The 21,211-nt window shown below is 47.0% G+C and overlaps 1 protein-coding gene across 1 annotated transcript in view; it reads right to left on the minus strand.

The window, feature by feature from the left end:
* Positions 1 to 21,178, minus strand: part of DDX19A (DEAD-box helicase 19A) — a 29,045-nt gene extending 7,867 nt beyond the window's left edge. Inside the window, exons 1-7 of the mRNA XM_007993650.3 lie at positions 21,008 to 21,178; positions 17,132 to 17,180; positions 10,832 to 10,882; positions 10,120 to 10,255; positions 4,356 to 4,448; positions 969 to 1,071; positions 483 to 597 (exon numbers count right to left, since the gene is read on the minus strand). Coding sequence (XP_007991841.1) covers positions 483 to 597; positions 969 to 1,071; positions 4,356 to 4,448; positions 10,120 to 10,255; positions 10,832 to 10,882; positions 17,132 to 17,180; positions 21,008 to 21,064 — 604 coding nt within the window. The 5' untranslated portion in view covers positions 21,065 to 21,178. The remainder of the gene's footprint in view (positions 1 to 482; positions 598 to 968; positions 1,072 to 4,355; positions 4,449 to 10,119; positions 10,256 to 10,831; positions 10,883 to 17,131; positions 17,181 to 21,007) is intronic.
* Positions 21,179 to 21,211: the final 33 nt, after the last annotated feature.

Below are 21,211 nucleotides of genomic sequence, written 5' to 3' on the forward strand. Positions count from 1 at the left end.
TGTGTGTGTGTGTATGTTGCCCAGGCTGGTCTTGAACCATGTGCTGAAGCAATCCTCCCACCCTGGCCTCCCAAAGGGCTGGGATTGCAGGTGTGAGCCACTGTACCTGGTTTTGCTTACTTTTAAAGAAAGGGAGCTAACCCCAACCTTCCATCCTCAGTCCTGTTAATCCCTCTTTGGTAAGCAGGTACCAGAACTCTGGATGCTAAATTCAAAACTCTACCTTCTTAGCGAAGAACTCTAGATATTAAGAACACTGTGAGCCATGCATGGATTTTTTTTATCAACCAAAAATCTTATTTTAAGACTGAAAAAGACTGTTAACAAATTAGCAGGTATTCAAATAGATTCAAAGAGAGCAACACAGTTAGGCTCCAGAGTCAGACTGAATTAGAAAGTTGGATATGGTCATTGCATCTTCAAAATTCAAACACCCAACCCCCTACCCTGCTCACTGTTTAGGTGTCGCCTGCTGTACTCACATTTATTGCCTCGAACAGCATAGGCAAGCTTCAGTTCTGGGTAAAATTTGCCCATCTGCTCAATCACTTTTCCTGTTTGAAGCGCCAGCTCATATGTTGGGGAGAGGCACAGACACTGACAGAAAAATCATAAAGGATGAGTTTAGGAGAACCATTTGGTAACAGACCTGAAGGCACCCAGTATGCTGATGTTATTAGCACTTGAACAGCACAGGGAAGCATGTCGTTCCATCCAGGCCCACCTTTCAGCTATAGATTGAAGCCTGCAGCAGGTAGCCCTGGCTTGGCAGAGGGCTTTGGAAGCCATGGTCTAAGGCTGCTGCTTCCAAGCACATCCTCCCAGGTCAGGGCCTGGTGTAGGAACTTGCTCTGCCTGAGCCATAGCCTAAGGCGTCAGAAGCTTCAGACCTCTCGTTAATCCCCACCAGATGGCATTGCGCTCCCCAGGGCAAGCAACCCAGGATACCCAGCCCCGCAAGCCCTCACCTGGGGATATCTGTCTGCTGGCTCCACTCGACTGAGCATGGCTAAGACAAAGGCAGCTGTTTTACCAGTGCCAGACTGAGACTGTGCAATCAGGTTCTGTGGGCTAGATCAAGGAAGAACACAAATGAAACATATTGGTGAAACTCAGTAACATGTCAACGTTCTTTCTGAATGAAAGGCATATTTCCCCCTGATGCTTCTCTGTATTACCCAGGTTTTCTCCACTGAGGAGAAATTACTTTCATACATTTTTTAATATGCTATTAAAAAGCTGCTTAAATTGTAAAATAAATGATTATTTTAAACGGGCTTACACCAAGAAATTCTCATTCTAGCCTCTAGCACAGCTAGAGGACTCCAGTTTTGTACCCCAAGGGTCACAGGGAAATCAAGTGTGCAGAGTAAGATCTGTACCCAGACAAGTTCCCATCAATATTTTTGGCTGAGGCGTGATGCATTCCAAAATTTGGCTCCTTCTGTGTGTGCCTTTCCCCAGCTTTATGGACAAGATGCTAAGTCAGGTGGATGTTTTAGGGGGAATTTTTACATTCCACTTTATGGGACCCAGCATCATGGGAATAGGTGGCATGTTTGTCATTTTTAAAAAAGATAAATATGGCTCACGCCTGTAATCCCAGCACTTTGGGAGGCTGAGACGGGCGGATCGCAAAGTCAGGAGATCGAGACCATCCTGGTTAACATGGTGAAACCTCGTCTCTACTAAAAATACAAAAAATTACCAGGCGTGGTGGCGGGCACCTGTAGTCCCAACTACTCGGGAGGCTGAGGTGGGGGAGAATGGTGTGAACCCGGGAGGCGGAGCTTGCAGTGAGCCGAGATTGTGTCACTGCACTCCAGCCTGGGCGACAAAGCTAGACTCTGTCTCACAAAAAAAAAAAAGGCTAAATAAGCTAAGGTGGGCAAATCACTTGAGGTCAGGAGTTCGAGACCAGCCTGGCCAACACATGGTGAAACTCCACCTCCATTAAAAATACAAAAATTAGGCTGGGCACGGTGGCTCATGCCTGTAATCCCAGCACTTTGGGAGGTCGAGGCGGGCAGATCACGAGGTCAGGAGTTCGAGACCAGCTTGGTCAACATGGTGAAACCGCATCTCTACTAAAAATACAAAAATTAGCCAGGCATGGTGGCGGGCACCTGTAATCCCAGCTACTCAGGAAGCTGAGCCAGGAGAATCGCTTGAACCCGGGAGGCGGAGGTTGCAGTGAGCCGAGACTGCACCACTGCACTCTAGCCTGGGCAACAGAGCGAGACTTCATCTCAAAAACAAACAAACAAACAAAAAATACAAAAAGTAGCCAGGTGTGGTGGCAGGCACCTGTAATCACAGCTATTCAGGAGGCTGAGGCAGGAGAATTACTTGAACCCGGAAGGCAGAGGCTGCAGTGAGCCGAAATCGCACCACTGCATTCCAGCCTGTGTGACAGAGGAGACTCCATTTCAAAAAAGAAAAAAAGATAAATATGCCAGATGCAGTAACACATGCCTGTAATCCCAACACTTTGGGAGGCTGAGGCTGGAGACTCACTTGAGGCCAGGAGTTTGAGACCAGCCCTGGCAACATAGTGATAACCCTGTCTCTACAAAAATTTTTTTTTTTTTTTTGAGACAGTCTTACTCTGTCGCCCAGGCTGGAGTGCAGTGGTGTAATCTTGGCTCATTGCAACCTCTGCTTCCTGGGTTCAAGCGATCCTCCCACCTCAGCCTCCCTAGCAGCTGGGATTACAGGTGTGTGCTGCCACGGCCGGCTAATTTTTTTAAATTTTTTGTAGACACGGGGTTTCACCATGTTGGCCAGGCTGGTCTCAAACTCCTGACCTCAGGTGATCCACGTGCCTCAGCTTCTCAAACTACAAAAAAATTTGTTTAAAGTCAGGAGGTCGAGGCTGCAGTGGGCTATAATTGCACCACTACACTCTAGCCAGGGAAACGGTGAGACCCTGTCTCAAAAGGAGCTCACTCTGGTCAGGGTGGGAGAAGGATGTGGAAGGAGGGGAATTCAGGGGCTTCAACTATCAACTGGACCTGCTTCCTTTCTTGGCAGGATAGGGCTACAGAGCTATTCTTGGTATTGTACTTTACACCTCTGTGTAGGTCTCAAAAATTTCCAAATAATATTTTGTTTGTTGTTGTTTTTTTTTTTTTTTTGAGACGGAGTCTCACTCTGTCGCCCAGGCTGGAGTGCAGTGGCGTGATCTCCACTCACTGCAAGCTCCGCCTCCCAGGTTTACGCCATTCTCCTGCCTCAGCCTCCCGAGTAGCTGGGACTACAGGAGCCCACCACCTCGCCTGGCTAGTTTTTTGTATTTTTTAGTAGAGACGGGGTTTCACCGTGTTAGCCAGGGTGGTCTCGATCTCCTGACCTAGTGATCCGCCCATCTCGGCCTCCCAAAGTGCTGGGATTACAGGCTTGAGCCACCGCGCCCGGCCTATTTTGTTTGTTTTTTAATTCATTGCAACACCATTCACATCAAAATAATATTTTTCAAACCCAATTTTTTTTTTCTTGAGACAGAGTCTCACTCTGTTTCCCAGGCTATAGTGTAGTGGCGCGATCTCGGCTCACTGCAACCTCTGCCCCTGGAGTTCAAGCGATTCTCCTGCCTCAGCCTCCCATGTAGCTGAGACCACAGGCACGTGCCACCATGCCAGGCTAATTTTTGTATTTTTAGTTAGTTTTTTTTTTTTTTTTTTGAGACAGGGTCTTGCTCTGTTGCCCAGGCTAGAGTGCAGTGGCACCATCTCAGCTCAATGCAACCTCTGCTTCCTGGGTTCAAGCAATTCTCCTGCTTTAGCCTCCCCAGTAGCTGGGACTACAGGCACATGCCACCAGGCCCAGATAATTCATTAAAAAAATTTTTTTTTATTAGTAAGACGGGGTTTCAGCATGTTGCCCAGGCTGCTCTCAAATTCCTGAGCTCAGGCAGTCCACCCACCTTGGCCTCCCAAAGTGCTAGGATAACAGGTGTGGGCCACTGCACCCAGCTAATTTTTGTACTTTTAGTAGAGACAGGGTTTTGCCATGTTGGCCTGGCTGGACTCAAACTCCTGACCTCAGGTGATCCACCCGCCTTGGCCTCCCAAATTGCTAGGATTACAGGAGTGAGCCACCATGCCCGGCCTTAAGCCCAATTTTTAAGATAGCATAGAATAAAGCACTATTTTTCTCTATAAGTTTCTATTGTTAAGTGGAAAAGGCAGAAACTGTATCTAACTCCATCCAATTTTCTCTGCACTTGCCTAAGCTGTTTTCCTGAGGAAACACGTGGCCTCAAACAGCCCCTTCTGTTCTCAGGCACAAAAAGGCAGTTTGTGGAAGACTGATTTAATCACACTGGGAGAGATGCACTTGGTCTGCATACTCACGGTTCAGCAAGCATCATGGGTAATGCGTTCTCTTGTATCTTGGAAGGTCGATTGAAGCCCATGGCATAGACTCCCTGGAGAAGCTGTGGTTTCCTAGGAAGCCAGGAAGACAGAGGATGGATGCCTAGAAGTTGGAATTGTTTAGAGGCCTAGAATCTTATCTTTTTCTATAGTTAGGAATGATGCTTCCTACCTCTGTCAGACGCATTTTCCTATGCCTTAAAAAAACACTGTCGATAACCAAAGCAAACCAAACCAAGCTACTGCCTCTCCCTAAGGAATCTTAATCTGCAACTATTTCTATAGTTCATAAAATACAGACTGCTTTATTTTCTTAGAGAAATTAATGCTTTCAGCAGACCCACAAATCTGGCTGGCCTTGGAGGACAAGTGTTCCCTGGACACAGTAAGGGTGGTGGTTATTAATTCATAGCATTAAATAAATTATAAAATATATATCTAAAAATAGGCCAGGTGCAGTGACTCATGCCTGTAATCTCAGCACTTTGGGAGGTCAAGGCAGGCCAACTGTTTGAGGCCAGGAATTTGAGACCAGCCTGGGCAACACGGTGATACGTCTCTACAAAAAAAAAAAAATACAAAAATTAGCTGGGGGCCGGGCGCGGTGGCTCAAGCCTGTAATCCCAGCACTTTGGGAGGCCGAGACGGGCGGATCACGAGGTCAGGAGATCGAGACCATCCTGGCTAACACAGTGAAACCCCGTCTCTACTAAAAACACAAAAAACTAGCCGGGCGAGGTGGCGGGCGCCTGTAGTCCCCGCTACTCGGGAGGCTGAGGCAGGAGAATGGCGTAAACCCGGGAGGCGGAGCTTGCAGTGAGCTGAGATCTGGCCACTGCACTCCAGCCCGGGCAACAGAGCAAGACTCCGTCTCAAAAAAAAAAAAAAAAAAAAAAAAAAATTAGCTGGGTACACCTGTAGTCCCAGCTACTCAAGAGGCTGAGGTGGGAGGCTCACTTGAGCTTCACAGGTCAAGGCTGCAGTGATCTGTGATTGAGCCACTGCACTCCAGCCAGGGTGACAGAGTGGGACTCTAAATAAGTAAATAATAAATGAAAATAAACACTATTTACTATACTGCTAAGATTCAGAAGTCCTTTTTTTCCATGTTCCTTCCAAAGCCAGCTGTGCAAATACTCAAGACTGTCAACAGGTAAGGAAATTGATGGGCTGGGCGTGGTAGGTCACGCCTGTAATCCCAGCAGTTTGGGAGGCCTAGGTGGGATGATTGCTTGAGGAGTCCAGGCGTTCAACACTGGCCTGGGCAACACAGTGAGACCCTGTCTCTACAAAAGAGCTAGACATGGTGGCATGCACCTGTAGTCCTAGCTACTTGGGAGATTGAGGCAGGAGGATTGCCTGAGGCTAAGAGTTCGAGACTATAGTGAGCTACGATTGCCCTACTGCACTCTGGGCGGGGCAACAGGGCCAGGTCATCTCTTTTAAAAAAAAAAAAAAAAAAAAAAAAAAGATTTTTTTTTTTTTGAGATGGAATCTTGCTCTGTCACTCAGGCTAGAGTGCAATGGTGTGATTTTGGCTCACTGTAGCCTCTGCCTCCTGGGTTCAAGCGAGTCTCCTACCTCAGCCTCCTGAGTAGCTAGGATTACAGGCGCATACTGCCACACCTGGCTAATTTTTGTATTTTTAGTAGAGGCGGGATTTCGCCATGTTGGCCAGGCTGGTCTCGAACTCCTAATCTCAGGTGATCCACCTGCCTCGGCCTCCCAAAGTGCTAGGATTACAGGCGTGAGCCACTGCGCCCAGTGAGAGAAAAAGAAAATTGATGAAGCCAGTTTCTAGTAGCTGATATAGAGTAAACAGTTAAAGGTTGTTCGATTAACCTACTAAACTTTACAAATGCTCAGATTCACTTAGGTCTAATCAAAGTAAACAGACACACACTAACTTCTTTTTGAGAGACGTTCTCACTCTGTTGCCCAGGCTGGAGTGCAGTTGTGTGAAGTGGGGTCACTGCAACCGACACCTCCCAGGCCTCAAGAGATCCTCCCACCTCGGCCCCTCGAGTAGGTGGGGCTGCAGGCACGTGCCATCACACCCGGCTAATTATTTTTAAATTTTTTTGTAGGGACAGGGTTTCACCATGTTGCCCAGGCAAGTCTTGAACTTCTGAGCTCAAGAGATCCACTCGCCTTGGCCTCCCGAAGTGCTGGGATTAGAGGCGTGAGCCACCGCACCTGGACACCAACTTCTTATGTAAGCAGCTATACAAGAATTATCATTTAAGTTGCTCTTACACTGCATTTACAATAAGCTCTCTGCTACCTCTAAATTGACAAGATGTTTAAGAAAAATCACACCAGATTGTTTCTAAAGAAAAGGCCACCCAACTGTTCTCTAAGCCTTCCTTGGAATTTAGTAGGCTCTCTAAAAGGCAAATTCTCTGGCGTATGTTGGTCCTCAGACAAAAAGAACTTTAAAAACTTAATCTTTAGTATCTTCCATTTGGGAGAAAACGCTGTGACACTCGGCAGCTTCTGACTTGGTTGCCAACGAAACAAAGTCACTACTTAATTGAGACTCAAAAGGTGACCTTGGTTTCATTCTTTGTTTCCTTTTCCTACCAACAACTAAATCAGAGAGAACCTGCCTTTTACAGAGGACAATTCATCAGTGGTTAAACTGAGAGCTCACGTCTTCTAAATGGAAGAAATTAAAAAGCCAGTTGATACTTGGAGGAGCAAACTGTCACTCTAAGGAAATAATACCACATGTCTAGCTGTCCTGATACAGCTTAAAAATAGAAGTGGAGATGACAGATTTGGCGAATAAAGTCCTGATAGAGAAAACACATACAAAAGCGTAATTTCCTGAAAAAAATTTTTTTTTTTTTTTTGAGAAGGGGTTTCGCTTTTATCTCCCAGGCTGGAGTGCAATGGCATGATCTCGGCTCACTGCAACCTCCGCCTCCAGGGCTCAAGCAATTCTCCTACCTCAGCCCCCTGAGTCGCTGGGACTACAGGCCATGTGCCATTATGGACGGCTAATTTTTTTGTATTTTTGGTAGAGATGGGGTTTCATCATTTTGACCAGTCTGGTCTCAAACTCCTGACCTCAGGCGATCCACCTGCCTCGGCCTCCCAAAGTGCTGGGATTACAGGCGTGAGCCACTGTGCCCAAACAAAAGTGTAACTGTTTAAAAATACATTTTTGGGCCGGGCGCGGTGGCTCAAGCCTATAATCCCAGCACTTTGGGAGGCTGAGACGGGCGGATCATGAGGTCAGGAGTTCGAGACCATCCTGGCTAACACGGTGAAACCCCGTCTCTACCAAAAAATACAAAAAACTAGCCGGGCGAGGTGGCTGGTGCCTGTAGTCCCAGCTACTCGGGAGGCTGAGGCAGGAGAATGGTGTGAACCCAGGAGGCGGAGCTTGCAGTGAGCTGAGATCTGGCCACTGCACTCCAGCCTGGGCGACAGAGCCAGACTCCGTCTCAGAAAAAAAAAAAAAAAAAAAAAAAAAAAAAAAAAAAATACATTTTTGGTCCAGCCTGGGCAACATGGTGAAACCTCATCTCCATTTAAAAAAAAAAAAAAAAGTTCTTGGGCCAGGTGCTGTGGCTCACACCTGTATGTAATCCTAGCAATTTTGAAGGTGAGGCAGGAGGAATCTTTGAGAACAGGAGTTCAGGAGCAACCTGGCCAACACAGCAATACCACACCTCTATTTTGAAAAATAAAAAAATAAGGTTGGGTGCAGTGGCTCATGCCTGTAATCCAGCAGCCTGGGAGGCTGAGGTGGGCAGATCGCTTGAGGCCAGGAGTTTGAGACCACCGTGGCCAACATGATGAAACCCTGTCTCTACTAAAAATACCCAAATGAGCCAGGCATGGTGGCTCAGGCCTGTAATCCCAGCTACGTGAGAGGCTGAGGCACGAGAATCGCTTGAACCTAGGAGGTAGAGGTTGCAGTGAGTCAAGATTGTGCCACTGCGCTCCAGCCTGGGCAACAGAGTGAGACTCAGTCTCAAAAGTAAATAAATAAATGAATAGAAATAAAAATAAAAAATTGTTCTCCAAGATTACTTAACAACTAGTTAGCTTTGTTTTACGTGTCTCTTACTCAGTGGTAATAGCTGGAAGGAATGTGGCTTCAATTTGTCCACAGTGGCCATACTATAGATTTTGCTGAATTATGGCAAATAATCCATTGATTTCACCACATTCTTATTCATCAGCTACTTTCTATGATTGTGATCCTGGCAGGCAGCAAGAATAATAAGTAGGTCTTGTGTTCCTTGTAACACCCAGCACAGTGGCATGGATGTAAGACAATGATCCATACTTAATCCTATATTAATTTACTGAAGTAAACCTAAAACATAAGGCCAGGCACGGTGGCTCATGCCTGTAATCCCAGCACTTTGGGAGGCCAAGGCAGGCGGATCACGAGATCAGGAATTCGAGACCAGCCTGGCCAACATAGTGAAACCCTGTCTCTTCTAAAAATACAAAAATTAGCCGGACATGATGGTGTGCACCTCTACTCCCAGCTAACTCAGGAGGCTGAGGCAGGAGAATCGCTTGAACCTGGGAGATGGAGGTTGTGGTGAGCTGAAATTGCGCCACTGCACTCCAGCCTGGGCAACAGAGCAAGACTCCATCTCAAAAAAACAAAAGAAAAAAAAGAAAACCAAAAACAGATTTGATAGATTTTTTAAAAAGCAGATAAACTGTAAGACTGTAAACCCTATAGTCTAAATATACATATATGTATATTTTTTTGAGACAGAGTCTCACTCTGTTGCCCAGGATGGAGTGCAGTGGCACGAACTTGGCTCACTGCAATGTCCGCCTCACAGGTTCAAGTGATTCTCCTGCCCCAGCCTCCTGAGTAGCTGGGATTACAGGCCTGTGCCATCACGCCCGGCTAAGTTTTGTATTTTTAGTGGAGACAGGGTTTCACCATGTTGGTCAGGCTGGTCTCAAACTCCTGACCTTGTGATATGCCCACCTCGGCCTCCCAAAGTGCTGGGATTATAGGCGTGAGCCACTGTGCCTGGCCTTTTTTTTAAAAAAAAAAAAAAAAAAAAAAATAGCACATGTTCTCACTTAAGGGCTTACCTAATCAGAAATGTTCCTGACATCCAGAAATCACCTGTCAGCCAATATTTTATTGAAAGTTCTAAGAGTATAAGAGAAATAAGACTTTTAGCTATGATTAATAAATTTGAAGCATTAAAAAATTCCTACCGAGAGAACAGGGTAGCCAAGACACTAGGGGGGGAAATTAATACTGCAAATGTTTTCATACTTTTTGACTTTTGAATCATGTGATTTATTCATGTGACTTCTTTGCAAAGAAAAAAATAGCCAGGCACGGTGGCTCATGCCTATAATCCCAGCACTTTGAGAGGCCGAGGCGGGCGGATCACCTGAGGTCAGGAGTTCAGGACCAGCCTGGTCAAAATGGTGACACCCTGTCTCTACTAAAAATACAAAAAATTAGCCGGGTGTGATGCCGCGCACCTGTAATCCCAGCTACTTGGGAGGCTGAGGCAGGAGAATCGCTTGAACCCGGGAGGCAGAGGTTGCAGTGAACCAAGGTCGCGCGATTGCATTCCAGCCTGGGCAACAGGAGTGAAACTCTGTCTCAAAAAAAAAAAAAGAAAAAAAAAATGCTAACTTTTTAAAAGTAAAAATTCTCACAAGAATTTCTGAGATGCTAAGTTTTATGTGGGGAGAGACTGGTAAGGAAGAGCTGTTGAAAGGAGCGAATACTCACAGTCGAAGCTCTTCAAACGACTTCACTGAGTACAGAGGGGAGTTTGGATCCCGCTGCAGGACTTCTACTTGGTTTGTGTTATCGACAAGGTTGCTTCTGATCAGCTTGTTGAGTAAGGACTGGGCAGCTCTGTCCTCTGTCAGGAAGAAACCAGTAGATCTTCATTCTCATTTGGCAAACCACACGCTTATGAAGCCACACTTTCTCCTTCTCCACACTAGCAGCTGGGCAGTCAAGCATGGCTGGAGAAAAACCATCACACTGATAGGTCTCTATTTATTTATTTTAGAGATGGGGTCTTGCTGTCACCCAGGCTGGAGTGCAGTAGCACAATCATAGCTCACTGTAGCCTAGAATTCCTGGGTTCAGGCGATCCTCCCAACTCAGCCTCCCAAGTAGCTGGGAGTCCAGGTGTATGCTACCACACCCAGCTCATTTTGAAATCTTTTGTAGAGATGGGGTCTCCCTATGTTGCCCAGGCTGGGCTTGAACTCCTGGCCCAAAGCAATCCTCCCACCTCGGCCTCCCAAAGTGCTGGAACTACAGGCATGAGCCACTGCTTCAGGACTTGTTCGGTTCTCCTCCTCTCACTGACTATTCCTTCTCTGATTCCTCTCATCTCCTGGATCTTGTAGCTTGGAGTGCCTCTGGCTCCAGGAAGGCAAGCCCTGGGTCATGCTGTCTCTTGCCAAGGGCATCCAAGAGTAGTTACCTTTCTCCTCTTCATCTGTTTTCTCAGCAGTGGTACTGGTTTTGATAATACCTACACAAGAAAACAGTTGTCATAATTAGAAAGGCAAATATGAGAACCACCAAAAATGTGGGACAATATAAATAAATACACTGAAATTTATTTTATTTATTTATTTTTTAGACGGAGTTTTCCTCTTGTAGCCCAAAACTGGAATGCAATGGTGCAACCTTGGCTCACTGCAACCTCCGCCTCCTGGGTTCAAGCGATTCTCCTGCCTCAGCCTCCTGAGTAGCTGGGATTAGGCGTGTGCCACCACACTTGGCTAATTTAGGTATTTTTAGTAGAGACGGGGTTTTGCCATGTTGGCCAGGATGGTCTTAAACTCCAGACCTCAATCAAGTGATCCGCCCACCTTGGCCTCCCAAAGTGCTGAGATTACAGGCATGAGACACAGCACCCAGTCTGAAATTTATTTTAAGTAGTCAAAATATAAATAGTTGGCATTTCTTTATGTTTAGTGAAATTTTATTTCTAGAATTTTTTTTTTTTTTTTGAGACAGGGTCTCCCTCTGTTGCCCAGACTAAAGTGCAGTGGTGCAATCATAGCTCACTACAACCTTAATCTCCTGAGCCGAAGTGATCCTCCCACCCCAGGCTCCCACTTAGCTGGGACTACAGGTGCATACCACCACATCCTCCTGCCTTAGCCTCCTGAGTAGCTAGCACTACAGGCATGCGCCACTATTCTCAGCTAATTTAAAACAAAAACATTTTTGTAGAGATGGAGTCTTGCCGTGTTGCCCAGCTTGTTCTCAAATTCCTGGCCTCAAGTAATCCTCCTGCCTTGGTCTCCCAAAGCACTAGGATTACTGGCATGAACTACTGTACCTGGTGAAAACTTTTAAATTTCTAGAAATTTTGACTAATTTCAGACAGATCAGAATATGTCACCTCTTAATAGTCCTACTTAAAAACACAGCCTTATTAGCAAACATAGTCTACCATTTTTTACCTTTCAGATTGGCAAATTCTAAAAGTTTGACTGTTAATTCTGTGATGAGATTGTAGAAAAACACTCTCATTTTTGCTGATGGAAATATTAATTGGTGGCCGGGCACAGTGGCTCATCCTGTAATCCCAGCACTTCGGGAGGCTGAGGCGGGTGGATCACCTGAGGTCAGGAGTTTGAGACCAGTCTGACCAACATGGAGAAACCCTGTCTCTACTAAAAAAAAAAAATTAGCTGGGTGTGGTGGCGCATGCCTGTAATCCCAGCTACTCGGGAAGGCTGAAGCAGGAAAATCGCTTGAACCCAGGAGGCGGAGGTTGTGGTGAGCCGAGATCATGCCACAGCACTCCAGCCTGGGCAACAAGAGCAAAACTCTTGTCTCAAAAAAACAAACAAACAAAACAAAAAAAACCAGAAATATTAATTGGTATAATACCTAAGGAAAGGACTTTGAAAATACTGAGAAAAAATGCAAATGTCAGCCTGGGTAACACAGCAAGACCTAGTCTCTACTAACAATTTAAAAAATTAGCCTGTAATCCCAGCTATTCAGGAGACTGGGGCAGGAGAACAGCTTGAGCCCAGGAGTTTGAGCCACTGCACTGCAGCCTGGGTGACAGAGCAAGAGCCTGTCTTTTTTTTTTTTTTGAGACGGAGTCTCGCTCTGTCGCCCAGGCTGGAGTACAGTGGCCGGATCTCAGCTCACTGCAAGCTCCGCCTCCTGGGTTTACGCCATTCTCCTGCCTCAACCTCCCGAGTAGCTGAGACTACAGGCGACCGATACCATGCCCGCCTAGTTTTTTGTATTTTTTAGTAGAGGCGGGGTTTCACCGTGTTAGCCAGGATGGTCTCGATCTCTTGACCTCGTGATCCACCCGTCTCAGCCTCCCAAAGTGCTGGGATTACAGGCTTGAGCCACTGCGCCCGGCCTATTTTTTTGAGACAGAGTCTCACTCTGTTGCCCAGGATGGAGTACAGCGGCACAATCTCGGCTCACTGCAACCTCTGCCTCCCAGGTTCAAGAGATTCTTCTGCCTCAGCCTCCCAAGTAGCTGGGACTACTGGCGCGCACCACCATGCCTGGGCAATTTTTGTATTTTTAGTACAGACGGGGTTTCAGCATATTGGCCAGGCTGGTCTCAAACTCCTGACCTCATGATCTGCCCGCCTTGGTCTCTCAAAGTGCTCGGATTACAGGCATGAGCCACCATGTCCAGCCTACAAGATCCTGTCTTTAAAAAAAAAAAAAAAGGCTGGGCGCGGTGGCTCAAGCCTATAATCCCAGCACTTTGGGAGGCCGAGACGGGCAGATCATGAGGTCAGGAGATCGAGACCATCCTGGCAAACACGGTGAAACCCCGTCTCTACTAAAAAATACAAAAAAACTAGCCGGGCATGGTGGCGGGCGCCTGTAGTCCCAGCTACTCGGGAGGCTGAGGCAGGAGAATGGTGTAAACCTGGGAGGCGGAGCTTGCAGTGAGCCAAGATCGCGCCACTGCACTCCAGCCTAGGCGACAGAGCGAGACTCCGTGTCAAAAAAAAAAAAAAAAAAAAAAAAGCCAGGCGTGGTCGCTCACACCTGTAATCCCAGCACTTTGCGAGGCCAAGCAGGCGGACTGCCTGACCTCAGGAGTTTGAGACCAGCCTGGGCAATACAGTGAAACCCTGTCTCTACTAAATACAAAAAATTAGCTGGGTATGGAGGCGGGCATGGAGGCGTGCACCTGTAATCCCAGCTACTTGGGATGCAGAGATAGAAGAACTGCTTGAACCTGGGAGGCGGAGGTTGCAGTGAGCCGCCACTGTACTCCAGCCTGGAGGTTGCAGTGAGCCGCCACTGTACTCCAGCCTGGGCAACAGAGAGAGAATCCATCTCAAAAAAAATAAAGAAAAAGAAAAAGTTGCAAACACATATACCTTTGACCTAGCAAATCCATTTTTGGGGAATTTATCCTACAAACACTTGTATACATGTAAAAAGAGCTAAGTTCATGGTTATTTCATGAAGCATTATTTATAATAGCAAAAGAATGGGATTACCCAAACATCTATGATTGCTTAAAAAATCATGGTATATCAGCCGGGTGCAGTGGCTCAAGCCTGTAATCCCAGCACTTTGGGAGGCTGAGGCGGGCAGATCACCTGAGGTCAGGAGTTCGAGACCAGTCTGACCAAGATGGAGAAACCCTGTCTCTACTTAAAAAACACAAAATTAGCCAGGTGTCATGGCACATGCCTGTAATTCCAGCTACTTAGGAGGCTGAGGCAGGAGAATCACTTGAACCCGGAAGTTGGAGGTTGTGGTGAGCCAAGATCACACCATTGTACTCCAGCCTGGGCAACGAGAGAAACTTCATCTCAAAAAAAAAAAAATGGTATATTGACACAATGCAGTATCACATAATTATAAAACACAAGGAGGGGTCAGGCACAGTGGCTCACGCCTGTAATTCCAGCACTTTGGGAGGCCGAGGCGGGCAGATCACCAGAAGTCAGGAGTTGACGACCAACCTGGCCAACATGGTGAAACCCTGTCTCCACTAAAAATATAAAAAGTAGCCAGGCATCATGGCAGATACCTGTAATCCCAGCTATTCGGGAAGCCAAGGCAGGAGAACTGCTTGAACCCAGGAGGCAGAGGTTGGAGTGAGCCAAGACTGTACCACTGCACTCCAGCCTGGGTGACAGAGCAAGACTCTGCCTCAAAAAAAAAAAAAAAAGGCAGGGATGAAACTGCATGTATTGATATGGAAAGTTTGCCAAGGGATACTGTTGAGTGAAAAAGTAAGTGTACTGTATATATCATGCCGCATTTTGGTTGAGAGAATATTATAATCTATACTTATATTTGCTTTGCATAAAGTCTTTGGAAGAATATTAAAAATCCATGAACAGTGGCTACTTATGGGATAGGATGGTGTTATGAGCTGAATTGTGTGTGGCCCCCTGACCCCAAAGTCATATATTCAAGCCCTAACCAGTACCTCAGAATGTGACCTGATTTTGAAATAGGGTTGCTACAGCTGTAGTTAAGATGAGGTCACCAGGGTGGGCCCTAATCCTTGTACCTTATTATACTTTCTGAGTTTTGAACCCAGATTCACTTTTCAAAAAGTTAAAAAATTTACCTCGTGCAGGATCTGGATGTTATTTTAAAAAAAATAGCCGGGCACGGTGGCTCACGCCTGTAATCCCAGCACTTTGGGAGGCCGAGGCAGGCGGATCACGAGGTCAGGAGATCGAGACCATCCTGGTTAACACAATGAAACCCCGTCTCTACTAAAAATATAAAAAATTAGCCGGGTGAGGTGGCGGGCGCCTGTAGTCCCAGCTACTCAGGAGGCTGAGGCAGGAGAATGGCATGAACCCAGTAGGTGGAGCTTGCAGTGAGCCGAATCGGGCCACTGCACTGCAGCCTGGGCGACAGAGCGAGACTCTGTCTCACAAAATAAATAAATAAATAAAATAAAATAAAATAAAATGGGTCAGGTGTGGTGGCTCACGCCTGTAATCCCAACACTTTGGGAGGCCAAGGTGGGCGGATCATGAGGTCAGGAGATGGAGACCATCCTGGCTGACACGGTGAAACCACGTCTCTACTAAAAATACAAAATAGTGGCCGGGTGCGGTGGCTCAAGCCTGTAATCCCAGCACTTTGGGAGGCCGAGGCGGGCGGATCACGAGGTCAGGAGATGGAGACCATCCTGGCTAACCCAGTGAAACCCCGTCTCTACTAAAAAATACAAAAAAAAAAAAAAACTAGCCGGGCGAGGTGGCGGGCGCCTGTAGTCCCAGCTCCTTGGGAGGCTGAGGCAGGAGAATGGCGTGAACCCGGGAGGCGGAGCTTGCAGTGAGCTGAGATCCGGCCACTGCACTTCAGCCTGGGCGACAGAGCGAGACTCCGTCTCAAAAAAAAAAAAAAAAAAAAAACAAAATAAAATTAGCCAGGCATGGTGGCGGGTGCCTGTAGTCCCAGCTACTCGGGAGGCTGAGGCAGAAGAATGGTGTGAACCTGGGGGGCAGAGCTTGCAGTACACCGAGATCACACCACTGCACTCCAGCCTGGGTGGCAGAGCGAGACTTCTTCTCAAAAAATAAATTAAAAAATAAATAAATAAAATTAGGCCAAGTGCAGTGACTCATGCCTATAATCCCAGTACTGTGGGAGGCCAAGGCAGGCAGATGGCTTGAGCTCAGGAGGTCGAGACCAGCCTGGGCAACATGACAAAACCCCGCCTCTACTAAAAATATAAAAAATTAGCCGGGTGTGGTGGTGGACACCAGTAGTCTCAACTACCTGGGAGGTGAGGTGGAAGGATCTCTTGAGCCTGGGTGACAAGGTTGCAGTAAGCCAAGATCACACCATGCCACTCCACTCTAGCCTGCACGACAGAGTGAGACCCTGTCTCAAATAAAGTTTTAAAAATCTAATATAAAAAATAAAAAATTTAGGCCAGGCGCAGTGGCTCACAACTGTAATCCCAGCACGTTGGGAGGCCGAGGTGGGCGGATCACAAGGACAGGAGATCAAGACCATCTTGGCTAACACGATGAAACCCTATCTCTACTAAAAATACAAAAACAAAAAGCTAGCCGGGCGTGGTGGCAGGCGCCTGTAGTCCCAGCTACTCGGGAGGCTGAGACAGAAGAATGGCATGAACCCAGGAGGCAGAGACTGCAGTGAGCCGAGATTACGCCACTGCACTCCAGCCTGGGCAACAAAGCGAGACTCCGTCTCAAACAAAATAAATAAACAATTAGCCAAAATATTATCAAATGAACAGTAGCAGTACAGTCCAATAGAGAGACTCTTAATTTTAAGAAGTCAAAGGAGGCCGGGCGCGGTGTCTCAAGCCTGTAATCCCAGCACTTTGGGAGGCCAAGACAGGCGGATCACGAGGTCAGGAGATCGAGACCATCCTGGCTAACACGGTGAAACCCCGTCTCTACTAAAAAATACAAAAAACTAGCCGGGCGAGGTGGCGGGCGTTTGTAGTCCCAGCTACTCGGGAGGCTGAGACAGGAGAATGGCGTAAACCCGGGAGGCGGAGCTTGCAGTGAGCTGAGATCACGCCACTGCACTCCAGCCTGGTCGACAGAGCGAGACTCCGTCTCAAAAAAAAAAAAAAAGAAGTCAAAGGATAAACTTTGGAAAATTGACATATCCCTTCAGTAACAAAATCTAATTTACTGGCTTGTAAACAGCTAACGGTTACACTAAATAACAGCTCTTCGTACAATGCAGCTATGAGTGCAAAGCAGCGGCCCACATGGAACTCTTTTCTAGCTTGTAGTTACTAGTGACTCACCATTGGTATCTGCTTTGACTTTCTCTTCCTTGATCTGCAAATTGGTCATCTGAATAGGAATAAAAGAAAACAGGGTTAAGCAAAGGATCCAATAAAAGGAAGATCCCTAAGAAAAGAGAAACTTTCTAATAAAAGTCTAGTCTGAAACTTTCAGCACCAGTATTGAGGGAATTGGTTTGTTCCCTGAAAGTAGAACTGCTGAAAGTCTGTGTGAAACCATCATTTCAAACATCTTCAACAGCCTTCAAACAAGGCAAGGGGTGGGCTAAATATAATGGTTGGGGGAAAAGTTTCAGAAAACCTCAAACTCTGCTTATCTCCCAACTCAAGTTCTTTCCATTTATTTATTTTCTGAAACAAGATCTCACTCTGTAACCTAGGCTGGAGTGCAGCGGCACAATCATGGCTCACTGTGACCTCAACCTCCTGGGTTCTAGCGATTGTCCCACCTCAGCCTCCCTAGTAGCTGAGACCACAGGGTGTAGACCACCATGCCTACTCGAACTCAAACTCGAACTCCTGGGCTCAAGCAATCCTCCCACCCTGGCCTCCAAAGCACTGGGATTACAAGTGTGAGTCACTGCACCCAGGCTTCTTCTGTCACTTTCATTGGTTTTCTCTACTCCAGAGAGCAGAGCCACATGATAACCTAAGACCATGAATCATTTATTAAGTGAAGGTACACAAGTCTAAGTGGTAAAAAAACAGGTATTCTCCAACTATTAGGAAGCATTTATTTACACCAGCCTTCTGATAAGCTGAATGCTTAGAAGCAGCACCAAGTGTGTTTAGGCCTGTATTTGTGATATTCATATCACAGCTAGGTTAGGGTCACAGATTTCACAAGGTTTGAAACCAATTATCTGTAACTGTCTTTCAGAGTAGATCTGATGCTAAATGCTAGATTTTAAACTCCAGAGTACAAGGCCCATGCCCTTGATAATGCTTTGTAATTTCTTTGTGGAAACTGCTGGTTTTATACCTCTGACCTGCTCCTTCCTCTGAATTCCAGTGCTGTATTTCCAAATGCCTGATGGCTACCGTGCAGAAAAGAACACAGCAGGCCTGACCACTCTCCTTAGGAAAGCCTATTTGCAAGGCTGGCCCTTGGCTGTCACCTGAGAACTTGGACTTTGGGAAGGTTCCCATCATTCCTAGAACTGATAAGAGGGGGTCAGTCTGCCTCAACTGTTTGTAAAAACATGTAATTTATGCTAACCACCTGCATTCCTTCTGGAAGTCTGGAATCCTGGTACAAGCCAGGCACAGGGTAACTATATGACAGGCCCCCAATAAAAGCCTCAAGTAGTCTCTAACAAGCTTCCCTGACACCACCTCATACATGCTGTTACAATTTGCTACTGGAAGAATTAAGCACACTCTGTGGACTCCATTGGGAGATAACTTGGAAGTTTGCCTGGTTTCCTCTGGACTTAGCCCATGAGCCTTTTTCTTCCACTAATTTTGCTTTGTATCTTTTCACTATAATAAATCATAGCTGTGAGTACAACTACATACTGAGCCTGTGAGCTCTCCTAACAAATCGTCAAACCTGGCATCTCCTGGGGACTCCCACAACAGGTACTTACCAAGATGTCTCCTTATTTTAAACTCAGAACAGCCAAACCTGAACTCACCATTCCCTTTCTTCTTTTTTTGAAACAGGGTCTCACTGTCGCCCATGCTGGAGTGCAGTGGTGTGATCACAGCTCACTGTAGCCTCAACCTCCCTAGGCTCAGGTGATCCTCACCTCAGCATCCTGAGTAACTGGGACCACAGGAGTGCGCCACCACCACGCCCAGCTAATTTTTTTTTGTATTTCTGTAGAAATGGGGTTTCACCATGTTGCCCACACTGGTCTTGAACTCCTGGGTTCAACTGATCTGCCTGCCTCAGTCTCCCAAAGTGCTAGGATTACAGGTGTGAGCCACCGTGCCCAGCCTTCATCATTCTTTTTTTTTTTTTCTTTTTGAGACAGAGTCTCACTCAGTAGCCCGGGCTGGAGTGCAGTGGCGTGATCTCGATTCACTGCAACCTCCATCTCCCAGGTTCAAGCAATTCTCGTGCCTCAGCCTTCTGAGTAGCTGGGATTACAGGCGCCTGCTACCATGCCTGGCTAACTTTTGTATTTTTAGTAGAGACAAGGTTTCGCTATGTTGGCCAGGCTGGTATCAAACTCTTGACCTCGACTGATCTGCCCGCCTCGGCCTCCCAAAGTGCTGGGATCACAGGTGGGTGCCACCACGCCGGGCTGCCTTCACCATTTTATCAAATCTGCCCTTCCTCCCACTTTCGTATTCCTGTTATTGGAACGTTAGTAATACCAATAGGATCCAAGTTGAAAACAGAAACCTTTCGCTTTACCTCCCTTCTCTCCTTTATTATGTTAGCAAGTCCTACCCATTCTATCTTTGTATCTTATATCCATTATCCATCCCCTCATTTTCACTTCCACTGCCCAACATATAGGCCCTCTATCTATCAGAATAACTTTTTTTTTTTTTTTTTTTTTTTTTTTTTTGAGACGGAGTCTCGCTCTGTCGCACAGGCTGGAGTGCAGTGGCGCAATCTCCACTCACTGCAAGCTCGGCCACCTCCCGGGTTCACACCATTCTCCTGCCTCAGCCTCCCGGGAAGCTGGGACTACAGGCGCCTGCCACCACGCCCGGCTAATTTTTTTGTATTTTTTTAGTAGAGACGGGGTTGCACCGTGTTCGCCAGGATTGTTTCGATCTCCTGACCTCGTGATCCGCCCGCCTCGGCCTCCCAAAGTGCTGGGATTACAGGCGTGAGCCACCGCGCCCGGCCCAGAATAACTTCTACACCGATATTTCTATTAGCCATCACTTGTAACATATTCTGTTCTCTGTAGTTCAGTAAATCCTTGCCAGCCTTGTCTAATTCTGTCAATAGCCCTCTCAAAAATCCCCATACCGCCTAGGCGTGGTGGCTCACGGCTGTAATCCCAGCCCTTTGGGAGGCCGAAGTGGGCGGATCACCAGAGGTCGGGAGTTCAAGACCAGCCTGACCAACATGGAGAAACCCCGTCTCTACTAAAAATACAAAATTAGCCAGTCGTGGTGGCGCATGCCTGTAATCCCAGCTACTCAGGAGGCTGAGGCAGGAGAATCGCTTGAACCCGGGAGGTGGAGGTTGTGGTGAGCCGAGATGACGCCACTGCACTCCAGCCTGGGCAACAAGAGCAAAACTCCGCCTCAAAACAAAAACAACAACAACAACTACAAAAAAACAGTCCATTATCACTAAACAAACCTAAAACTTAGGTCTTAGATATAAGAACAGAAAGGCACAGTGTATGCTGTAATTACATTCCAGTTGAATGAATATTCATTACTTAAAGAACAAGTATATGAAACTAAGTGTCACTTTAAACATCAATGAAACAATTTGTAGTGCCTCCTTCCAACATCTGCAGATTGAGGTATTAAATCTAAAAGTGAATCTGTTATTCTGCAAAGAGCTACAAACTGCCAACCACGTTAAGCATGGATCTAAGAAATGTTAAATACAGAGTAGCACAGAAACATGCGAAGAACAGTCGCGTAATGAAAATGAGAATCAGCATCTAAACTTGGCTTATCATCGTCACCGAGGAGGTCAATGGAGGAATGACAGCATGCACAGTGGGGCGGATATACCAAAGGATGAAGTCCTTAACCAGCCCATATGGATATAAAAAGCTCGACACTGGTCTCTTTAGCTCTAAGAGCAAATCAAGGGCAAGAGACTGCCCCAGCAAACTCTAGCAGCGCGTTGCCCAGGAGCCTCCCCAAACCGGGGAGCTCCCTGTGCTTTAGGCAGGTTTCGCCTGGGCCCCTGCTACGTCCTCCCCGCCTGGAGATGAAGCCACTGACCGACTTGACAGCCGCTTCCTGCTCGTCCACCGCCAGGGCCCAAGAGTCGGTGGCCATAGTCCCCACCAAGGGCGACCCACTTGTGAAAATATGCGCCGCACCACGTCGCAACGCCGGCCCCAAGCCCGCCACCGGCGCGAGAACGCACCTCACGCGGACCGGAAGCGGCGGTGAGCACAGGTGACGTCAGTTCCTACCCGGCGT

This window comes from Chlorocebus sabaeus, chromosome 5 (assembly GCF_047675955.1).
Source record: "Chlorocebus sabaeus isolate Y175 chromosome 5, mChlSab1.0.hap1, whole genome shotgun sequence".
Lineage (NCBI taxonomy): Eukaryota > Metazoa > Chordata > Mammalia > Primates > Cercopithecidae > Chlorocebus > Chlorocebus sabaeus.